The 10,664-nt window shown below is 60.7% G+C and overlaps 1 protein-coding gene across 1 annotated transcript in view; it reads right to left on the reverse strand.

Annotated features, from left to right (window-relative positions):
• Window positions 1–10,664, reverse strand: part of Il4r (interleukin 4 receptor) — a 31,451-nt gene that overhangs the window by 7,891 nt on the left and 12,896 nt on the right. Inside the window, exons 2-7 of the mRNA XM_033758731.1 lie at window positions 8,239–8,324; window positions 7,000–7,147; window positions 5,714–5,865; window positions 4,470–4,621; window positions 1,690–1,846; window positions 872–971 (exon numbers count right to left, since the gene is read on the reverse strand). Coding sequence (XP_033614622.1) covers window positions 872–971; window positions 1,690–1,846; window positions 4,470–4,621; window positions 5,714–5,865; window positions 7,000–7,147; window positions 8,239–8,308 — 779 coding nt within the window. The 5' untranslated portion in view covers window positions 8,309–8,324. The remainder of the gene's footprint in view (window positions 1–871; window positions 972–1,689; window positions 1,847–4,469; window positions 4,622–5,713; window positions 5,866–6,999; window positions 7,148–8,238; window positions 8,325–10,664) is intronic.

Below are 10,664 nucleotides of genomic sequence, written 5' to 3' on the forward strand. Positions count from 1 at the left end.
GACGGGGGCAGAAAGGTGTGCGGAGTGGAGGGGGGGACGGGGGTGGAGGCGGCAGGAGTGAGCCTGGGAGGCTGGGGAAGGGCTTTCTGGGCAGGGGCACAGCACGTGCAAAGGCTCTGAGAGAAGAACGTGCCTGTCACTTCTGGCGAACGGCCAGGGGCCAGGTGTGGCGGCCTGGCACTCAGGAAGCTGAGGCAGGAGGGTTGCAAGTAACTTGGTGAGACCTGTCTCAAAATTAAAAACTAAAGGGCTGGGGATGCAGTTCAGCTGTAGGGCACCCCTGGGTCCTGTCCTCCTGAGGTGCACTGAGAGGAGGGGAAGAGAGGCAGCAGAGCCGCCGAGGTTCAGAGTGGTATAGAAGACTGGCCCACAGCCGCAGGGAGCAGGAGCGTGGGATGAAGCGGGGCTGGAGCTCTCTCAGACCCGGTGTGCCGGCCACAGGTGGCCCCACACGTCCCCCTCAGCCTCTCTGCTCCTGGGGCCGAGGGCACAGCAGGGACAGGGCCGGAGGTGTGCGGACGCAGAGGTCCTCTGCAGAGGACCGGGGGTGATGGTGCCTGGACTCAGTGCTGCCTCTGCCCGGCCAACAGGGCCGAGAACAGGACTCCTCCCTCCTGCCACGTGCCAGGGTGACAGGGACTGGGCAGTGAAGGGCAGCACCGCTGCCTGCGCCTTCCTCTGCTGCCCTCCAGGCAGCAAGCTCAAGCACCCTCCCAGGGTGGCCCTACCCCAACTCCCCTCCCGCCTCCTGGGTGCCTGTCAAACCGGGTCTCTCTGTTCTGGGTTCCAGGTGGGCTGCAGCAGGGCTGATCTGCGGGCCCAGGGCCGGGCGGCCTGGCCCATCTGCTGTCGTGTGCAGACGGGGACTCACCTGGTGACGCTGCAGTAGCAGGACAGGCAGACGAGTGCCACCACGAAGCAGGCGATGACCAGGCCCATCTTGAGCCGCTGCTCCAGGGGCTGCCCGTAGTCTGGAAGGGGGAACCATGAGCCCTCGCCCAGTTCAGGGAAGCGAGGCTGGGCGCTGCTCTCCCCACTCCCGCACTGTGCCCCAGGGCAGGATGCCCAGTGCCCAGAGCTGCTCGCTGTCAGCCAGCAGGGGCCGCTGCTCTCACTTCCCCGCTCGCCCTGCCTGAGCCCGGTGCCCCTCTGCACAAGGCTGGCAACTTGTCGGCCAGGCTCCCCAAGGACAGCGCGCTGCGCATGTGACGGCTCCTTTCCTGTGTGGACCATGACTGTCACCTCGTCCCCGCGGCCTCCGCCACTGTCCGCCCCCCACACGACCCTGCCTGCCTCACTTCCCCACCCGCACTTCCTGTCACCTGTATCCAGCTGGCTTCTTTCTAAGCCTGTCTTTCTGTCTCTGCCCTCCTCCAGAATGGCAGCTGGGCAGAGCGGACTTCTGATTCCCCGGTGTCTACCATAAATGACCGATAAATATTCACGAGTGTCCAGCACACCGTCTGTCCCACACGAGCACTTTCTCTTCTCCCCAGGCGGCCGCAGAATCCATCTGCCTGGCTGTCACAGGCCCTGTGCTGCCTGCAGGCCGGCAGCCTCAGTGCGCAGGGAGTGTTTCCACAGCCTGCACGCTGTGCTCTTGGGCTCTGTCCCCGTGCGGGGAGCTCTGCCAGGGCAGGCGAGGGGCTCAGCAGGAGGGGCAGTGCTGGCAGGGCCCGCAGGACTCACAGTTCTCCCAGGTGGCGCCGGGGCTCCATGCGCTCCAGGTGCTGCCGTCCAGCTGAGCCAGGGCCCGCACCCGTGCCGTGTAGGTGACCCCGGACGCCAGGTCTCGGGCTTCCAGGTGCAAGGTGGTCTCCTTGTAAGTCACGTTGTAGACTTTGACCTGGCAGGAAAGGGAGTCCTCAGTGCTCAGCCTGATGGTTGCCCTTGGCTGATCCCACGCTGTGCAAGAGCCAGCAGCCCGGGGATGGGGCTGCCCCCTTGGGCCACTGTCTGCCAGGCTGCAGGTGTGTCCGGCATGGACACAACTGCGTCAGCCCAGGGGCCCTTCCAGGCTCACTTCTCCGTCTGGCAAGCGAAGGTGAGGCCTCACGGCTGCTTTCTGGCGGTGTGGCCTTCAGTAAGGGACACGACCTCTTGACCTCAACTCCCCTTCTGCAAAATGGGGCCAAGGGCAGGGCCCTCCTGGGGCTGCTGGTCATGGGCACAGGGCTGGGTGCGCAGCAGCTCTCCAGAGGCCTTGTAGGGCCAGTGTATGTGCAGTTAGGTGGCATGGCCCGCTGGGAGCGCTCCAGGCCACAGGGCAGGCACCAGGGGTAGCAGTCCATCGACAGTCAGCAGGCTGCGAGGACCTGGACGCCCCAGGTCACAGGAGCTTAGAAGCAGTCGGGCTTCAAACAGTACTGCAGCCCTCCGGCCCTGCCTGCCCTGCCTGAGGTCCTCGGCCATGGAGGCTGAGGTGGCACTGTGTGGCTGCAAAACTGGTGGTGACGGCCCCGCAGACTCCCCCACTTGCTGCAGCCACCGCTGGCCACCAAGCCCCCTGCCCACCAACCTACCCTCCACCCCTGGCACAGGTGACCCAGCGCCCAACATCTGGCTGGAGGACCACAGGCTGTGTTCTTACGCACCATAGGAATTTTGTGCTTTAAGTAAATATTGCTTTTACCCCAAGCAAAGTTTAGAAAGGGAGGATGGAGATAAACATCTGATTCTGACTTAGGGAGAGGCCACTGTCTTGCCAGCCCCTCCCACAGGTTCAGCCTGGGCAGCTCTGTCCCGCAGGCCTGGCCACGGCTTCCGGCAGAGGGAGAGCCTGGGCACAGGCAGGAAGTCACAGCAGGGGAGGGGAGGCCCAGGGTCAAGGGGCAGAAGGCAGCAGTGAGTGAGAAGCCACAGCCTGGTCGCCATTTCCAGGCAAGGAGCAGTGTGCTGCGATGTTTCACAAGGAAAGACAACAGAACTGCAGCTTCTGAGGAACTGTTTGCTCATGAGTGTTCAAGAGAAGGTAGGCAATCAGGCCCAGGTTTGAATCCTAGCCCTGCAGCTCTGGGGGTGGGACCCTAGGCAGGGTGTGGCAGCCCTCAGACACAAAAGAAAAAGTAAACACTGCTTTGGTGAGAATCGCACTATGGCCCCAGTCTGACTCCAGCCCTGGTTTCTGCTTCTTCACTACATACTCCTATACCCCAGATTCAATAGATTCATAAACCTCAGATATTCCATCAATGAAAAAAAAATTCCAAACCTTTTCTCGTGGAGTTCCCTCTGCCTTCTTTTCCTTCCCTAGCTAGAACACTCCTACGTATCCTTCAACACCCAGGCCAAAACTCCCTCTCCATTATGGAGCCTTGCCTAGAAATCATTCTGGCAAATGAGTGAGTATATACCCAAATTCCACAGCAAATCCCACCAAATCTGAGCCGCAGCTGGAATATGCCAAAAGCAGACACAGCTGGAAACCAGCTTGGCTTCTATGCCACTTAGTTTGTGTTCTACTCATGAGGAGGAACCCCAGCTCCAGGGTTGATCCCCATCCCTGGGGATTGATCCACATCCCTAGCCTGTGATTGGTTACGAAGGAGCATGTGACCAGCTCAGACACGAGAAGGAATTCTTTAGGTTCAGCTCTGTGGTTGGAAGAGCGACAAGGGTAGTAGGTCTCAGTAGCTTTTGCCCACCAATGGAAGAAGCTGAACTTCACCTCTTTTTCAACCCCGGCCAATCAAAGCAGTCCGCCAGCACTTGCTCCTTCCTGTGGCATGGAATTTAAAGTGGGCTCAGCAGCACCAGCTAGGACTTAGGGGGAAGAGAAAACTGGCTTCCCTTTCTTTGCCAGGGAGCGCATTGGCCATTACATGAAGGAAGAGTCTGCCTAAAAATGAAGCCACAAAGCTCATGTAAATAAGGAGAGGAGGAGGAGCTGGGAGAGAGGGGATGGGAAAAAAGAAGCCAGAGATATCATGTCCAGGTACAAATTCCCTATGACAAATGTGATCATTATCTTAACCTAAAATGTCCTAATAAACTTAATTATTTAAAAAATGAAGGCAACACAGACTAAAACAGGGCCAAGAAGTAAACAGATGCCCCATGGTGGTGCACACCTCTAACCCAGCACGCCGGGAGGTAGAGGCAAGAGAATGGCAAGTTTGAGCTCAGCCTGGACAGAGCCTGTCTCTAAAATAAAATAAATAAAATAATAAAATAAAATAAAAGGCCAGGGCGGCTCAGCGCGAAGGCCTCTCCTCGCCCGTGATGTGGAGTGATCTTCCACTTTGGGACTCAGGTTACAGAAGGTGTGGCCAGAGTGCCACCTACAGCCTCACATGTCCCCCTGTAGCAGTGCGGCCATGTTCAGTGCACCCTGGGAATCAGGCGGGAGCAGGAGGGCACTGCCTGTGGCAGGCCGGGAGGAGCAGGCCGGCTGTCCATCTTGCTGCCCGGCCGGGCCACCTCCTGGGGTCAGGCTCAGCCTACCCACCCGCTTCCCACGGCCCACTCACATGCTCTGGCTGGCTCTCGCTGGCGACGTGGACCTGGTAGGTGAGCCTGTTGTGCAGGTAGTTCCAGGGCGGGTACAGGTTGCTCCATGACAGCAGCCACCCGCTGGAGACATTGGTGCTGAGCGTGAGGTTCACCGGGGCCCTGGCCTTCACTGCGGGGAGAAGTGCGGTGTGAGGGGCGGTGCGGGGCCGCCCAGCAGGCGCGGACACCGCGGGGCTGGATTCGAGCCTTCTCCCAAACGGGAGGCTGGCAGGGCGCCGCGTGAGGCCCCTCCCGACACTGCGTTGCCATGGGCCACAGCGCATTCAGAGGCCGCACTGGCTGCCTGGGCAGGAAGGCCAAGTGCGTGGGCCACGGCCACCCGGTCAGCTGTGCCCCTGCCTCCGCGTGGCCAGCGCTCACACTGCACGGTGACTGCCTCAGTATTGTGTGCGTCTGCATTTTCCCGCTTCAACCTCTAGTGTCTTTCCAAGCGTCACATCCCTGAGCTCACAAGCACAGAATATGCATTAAAATTGACTTTCAAGGAGAAATCTTAGTCCTAGTTTTTGTGATGCTGGGACTGAACCCAGGGTCTTGTGCGTGCTGGGCAAGTTCTTGACCCCTGGGCCCCAGAAGCTGAACATTATTTTAAGATGTGTGCACGATTAAGGTGCTATATCTGTGGATACCATTCCTGCAAGATGAGTGAATGTGTCACCAACGTAAGACGATAGCATTTTGTTCCCCAAGGAAGCCAACTGGAAATGTAAAGTAAAATGCACTCCGGGGTCAGTTCAGGTGGCCGCCTCCGGGAGGGACGCCACGCCCCATGAGGCAGCCTGGGCCTCCTTCCGCTGCTGCCCAGCTCTGGCACGGCGGAAAGCGGCTCACTTGCTTTCTCTGAGCGCCAGGTTATTCAACTGCAAGAGAGGGCTAACAGCTGTCTTTGGAAATGCAGGCTGAGAGGTGAGAGTTGGCCTCGGTCCCACAGCTCCTGCTTTCCCTTCCTGTCTCACACACACCGAGCAAGGTCACCCAGGCGTGGCTGTGGGGCCGCGGTCGCCCTCCTCAGTCGCTGCTGGAGCAGGGGCCAGTGGCCTCCGGGGCAGGGGGGTGCTCGTGGGCGCCTTCCCGGACCCGGAAATCCAGGGGCTCAAGACAGCAGCTGAAGGGGACCGAGTGTGTGCCAGCCCCACCCCGAGTTGGGGGACGGAGCCCAGGGGAGGGCCCGGCTCCCTGCCCGCGTCCGCACCGGCCTCACCGTGCTGGCTGGGCGTGAAGTTGTATCTCCACAGCAGCTGCCTCCCGGCCCACAGGTCCAGCTGGTAGGTGTCACTGGTGACCAGGTTCTCCAGGCCCATGTGACACACGCATGCCGCAGCGGCACTGTTCTCGGGGACACAGACGTGGCTTCTGCAAACACGGTGAGGCGGCTGGTCACGTACAGCCTGGCTGTGACTGTGGTCTCCCCTAGATGGGCCTTCCGACTGTGCCCCCACCCCGATTTCAGGGCCAGAGCGGCCAGGGCGGGGGTGGGGGCAGAGCACCACTTCCTTCCTTGCGACACAGCCCCTTCCAGCCCCAGCACGGACCCGTCTCATCTCCCCCAGCTGCAGGCCTAGCTCATTCCTGCAAGTCCTCAGAGGCAAAAAGCTGTGCGCCAGTCATCTGTGACGCACGTCCCGGTGCCCTGTGTGGACGGTTGGTCCTGTGCACAGTGGGCAGCACCCCCAGAGGCACATGCCAGGCCAGCATGCCCCTCGTGTCAGCCCCAGGTTCACAGGGGAGGCTAGTGCCAGTGGCTGATTTCTGTAAAGACCAGGAGGTCAGTATTTCAGGCTCTGAGGGCCGTCCAGTTTTTGTCACAACTTCTTGGCTCTGCTGACACAGCACAGGAAGGAGCGTGGCTATGTACTAATAAAACTTTACTTACAAAAACAGTAGCAGGCCAGATTCAGCCGGAGGGCCACTGTGTCTGTACCTGGTGACCTTAAGGCATGGGTGTCATCCTTCAGAGAACTGGATGCATGGTGCCCTGGGAGCCCAACAGGCCCTGGAACCGTACAGCCTGACACCGAGCTGCCTGCCCGCATCCCCAGGACTCCTCCCCATGAAAACCCGCCCCCAGTGGGTCCCCTCCTGGCCCCTCAATGGCCCCGCCAGAGTCAGGGGTCACTGGGTCAAACTATTTCCATAGTTACACCAGCTTCTCTCACTCTTGACTCCAGAAGGCCGGAGTCCTCCAGTGGCCACGTGACACGGGACAGCTGGCTCGGAGGGCTTGCTAATGCATCCCATGTGTTGCCGCTGAACGAGACCTAACGGGACGTGCGGTGGACGCATGCATGCTGCCAGGGGAAGCTTCTTAGGTCTAGCTCCTGTGAGCCTTTCCGCGGGCCCAGAGGCCGTGGGGTTTGAGACTGCGGGTCCTGGGCCCTGATCCGGCCAGAGCCACCACCACACATGCGGTGACAGCTCTCTGCAATGCCCCCACTGTGCTCTACACGCATGTCCAGGGAGGACCCCGTGACCCCCGCCCGGGCTCACTCTTCATAGGGATCCGGGTTGAACAGGAGCTGGTAGAACAGGTGGAGTGTTGCTCTGCATTCCAGGGCCTGGTCCAGCTGCCATTCGCAGGTAGACAGGCTGAGGTAATCTGAGAAGCAGGTGGGCTTCTGCAGGACCTTGAGGCTCCCTGTGGGGACAGGGGACCACCTGAATGGCCAGGAACACAGCCAGCAGACGTGGGATTGCTCAGGGGGCCGGGAACTCACTCAGGAGCATCTGCACGACCCAGGGGTGGGAAACTGGTCCACGCAGGGCTGGTGAGGCAGGGGTCAGGGGAGATGGTGGGGAGGACCTGGCAGGGTGCAGGGCCCACAGGGCAGTGGGTCAAATGCCCTTCTTCCAAGCCAAGAGGGAAGGTGTGAATGGCCCTGCCTGCCCAGGCCCAGCTGGTGCTGTGCGGGAAGGTATCCGCCTGCCTGCCCCTCCCTGCGCCCCTCTCTGTGCTGAGCCCCCTGGCTCCTGGGGGTTGGGGCGAATGGAACAAGGACGGGGTGGTGGGAGGAGCGGCCTGCTGAGCGCTCTGGACCCCTGCTGGCCCCAGGGCACAGTGAGTGGGTAGAGGGCTTCCAGCCACACGGAGGTCTGCACCCACCCCTCCAAACTCATCTCAGAAGTGACATCCGCGTTTCCCCCGGGGCTTGAGCCAGAAGTCTTGGGGCATCTTGACTCCTCCTCCCCCGCTGCAGCCCAACTCCGATCAGATCCGCCTGCCAGATGGCCCCAGACACTGCACCTCTGGCCCACCCCGGCCTGCAGGCCCCTGCTCCTTCTCCACTGCAGCAGCTGCTCCTGGGCTCAGATCTGGACCTGTGGCCCTGGGCCTTCGCTGCCCCTGAAAGCCTCACTCCTCTCTCCATCTCCCCGGGCCTGGTCGGCGCTTGGCCATGCCTCTGCAGACTGCGCTGTTCCCGTGTCTGCACAGCCCACATCCCTACCGGCTGGCTCCCTGCTGGCCCCGGGCTGCCCAGCTTCCTCACTCCGCTCTTGTGTGACTCTTTCTGTTGCCTTCAGTGACCTTTAGACCTGGACTCAGTGTCTTTGCGCATAGAACCAGCTGGATTTTCAACCTGAATGGGTGCTGTGGCCGGGATCCTGTGTCACCGGCCAGCCCTTCCCTGTGCGGTGTCCTCTCCTACAAGGCCAGGAGGTCTGTCTTGCTCACCGGTGCCCAGGGTCTAGGCGAGCAGGGGTCACGGATGCTGCAGAGGGGCCACTTACCACAGCCGGCCACCCACACCAGCGCCAGGCAGCTCACAGGGAACGGGAGGCCAGAGCGAAGCCACCCCATGGGGAGACGCTGGCGCCTGCAGAGGGGAGAAGGAAGCGGTCAGCGGGCCCTGGTGGAGGCACTGTCTCCACGGTCCCACAATCCGGTCCTGGACACCACAGGAGCCGAGCCCAGACCTCTCCATGCCTGTCTTGCGTCCCTCTAGCGTCCACCACACCTGCTCCACCACCCAGCTGGCAGCGCCCAGCAAGCTGCACTCTGGTGCCTCAGTTCCCTTGTCCACCGAGGGCTGTCTGGGCCTTACAGTGCCCCGGACGTGGCGAAGGCTCAGGGAGGCCCCCGTCCGTTGTCTCAGTCCACAGGGCCACATGACAAGCACATCCTGGGGCCATCGGGGCCGGGAGAAAGGGCCGGCTCTGGCCTGCAGACTCTGCCTCACGGTGGCACTTGCCGCATCCACACACAAGAGGGCAGACAGCTCCCCAGCGCTTCCGTAGGACACCCGTCTGGGCATGAGGGCACCAAGCCACTCCCCGGAGCCCCATGGTTCCAAATTAGCAAAGGGATTCAGTTTTGGTACATGGCACTCACACCACCCTGCTCCCAGGAAAGATGCCTGGAGGCCCAGAACAGACAGCCTGCCCAGCACACCCAGGGTTTGAACCCCTGTACTTCAGAGAGGGAGGGACGGGGGAGAGGCACGGAGGGGAGGAAGGGGCACTCATCAATGGCAACCCTTGTGGCTAAATCCCAGGACTCTTAAATGCAGCGGACCAAGAAGCCAGGGACGGGAAGCTCCGCTCTGAAAAGCTCTACAATCCTTACTTAACTAATGGGTCAAAATGCAGAGGGTTTTAGCCTGGGGCAGGGACACCAGTGCACGTGCCTTCTCCTGGTGGCCAGGGGCAACAGCAGCCAGAGCAGGGCAGGGGATGTTGCAGCTTTCTGAGCCCCATGCTCCCAGGGCGGTCTGAGGGGACTGGTCTGCCGTGTCCCAGAGCACCCAGCACAGGGGCAGGGACAGGAGGAACGACCAGGCTGCCACCCAGAGCCAGGGCTGCCAGGCGTCCCTCAGCCATGGTGCCCACAGCACATGCAGCAGAGGGGCGAAGGCGCCCTTGGCTCTGCCGACTCTGGGGTGCCCATCCCTGGCACAGTGAGACAGACTCTGGCTGTGAAGTCCTCCAAAGGGGTGTGGGTGGCCAAGCAACCCAGTCAGGCCCAGTTAAAACATCACCCCTGAGCCCGTTTAGAACTCCGGTAACTCAGAAGAAGGCTGAGGCAGGAGGACCGAAAGCTCGAGGACACTGTCTCAATAGAAAAATAGTAAGAGGCCTCTTTGTTCACTTAAACACGAGCATCCACCATATGCCAAGTTTCTTCTACTTAGTGCTCATCTATCAGCTCTCCCACTACTCACAACAGCCTTGGACAGCGGGAACCACCACTGCCTCATTTTCAGAGGAGGGAACCAAGGCACAGAGGGTGCACTGTTCACCTGAGGTCACACAGCCGTAGCAGGCTCAGGATTTGAACCCAGCCCTCAGCTCCAGAACCTGGTCTCTCACCCACTCAGTGCCTAAAGTGCAAAGCCCCTTGTGCTCTGGGGTCACCCCTCTGCACATGTGCCCTAACCCAAGCCCTCTTCCTAGCAATACACACACATTTAATGTCACACTATTTCTTAGGGTTCCAGGGTTTCCCAGAGCCCAAGCCCAGACTCTGGATCAATGGCCTCCCCTCCGGTGAGCTACTGAGGGTCTCTGAGCAGAAGAGTGGCCAGATTTTTCAAAAGCACATTTTGAGCCGGGTATGGTGGTGCACGCCTGTGATCCCAGCACTCATGAGGCTGAGGCAGGAGGATCTCTATGAGTTTGAGGCCAGCCTGGGCTACAAAGCAAGACCCTGTCTCAAAAAACCAAACAAACCAAAGCTGTGAGGCTGAGACATATCGGGTGGGGTCAGAAGTGGTTACCTATGTGTCCTCTGGCTTCTCAGTGAGAAACAAGGCCAGGCCCTGCCTGCTCACGTCCATGGGCTCTGACCTCATCTAGCTCTGTCACCGGACGCCACAGCTCCTCAGGTGCACATGCAACCAGCCCCAGAGAGGAGGGCATGAGTGGAGGACCGTTCTCGAGACCATACAAGTATGGAAGTGGAAACCTAGCTGCTGGGTTACAGGAGGCAGAGGCAGGAAGGGGCTCGCACGCGGCTCTGAAAGGGTACAGGAGCCTTGTGACGCCAGCGGCTCTGTGGCTCGGCTGGGGCACTGCCCAAGGAGACCCTGCACAGAGCCGAGCACCGGCGCCACGTCCACCGGGGCCGGAACAAGGTCCCGGAGACACACGGAAGCTGGCGCGCGGTCACTGCGCTACCCGTGGTAAGGAGGCGCCGCCGGGAGCCGGGCGGGCTGTGT

Source organism: Fukomys damarensis, unplaced genomic scaffold, assembly GCF_012274545.1.
Source record: "Fukomys damarensis isolate Sample0158 unplaced genomic scaffold, DMR_v1.0_HiC HiC_scaffold_34, whole genome shotgun sequence".
NCBI classification, from domain to species: Eukaryota; Metazoa; Chordata; class Mammalia; order Rodentia; family Bathyergidae; genus Fukomys; species Fukomys damarensis.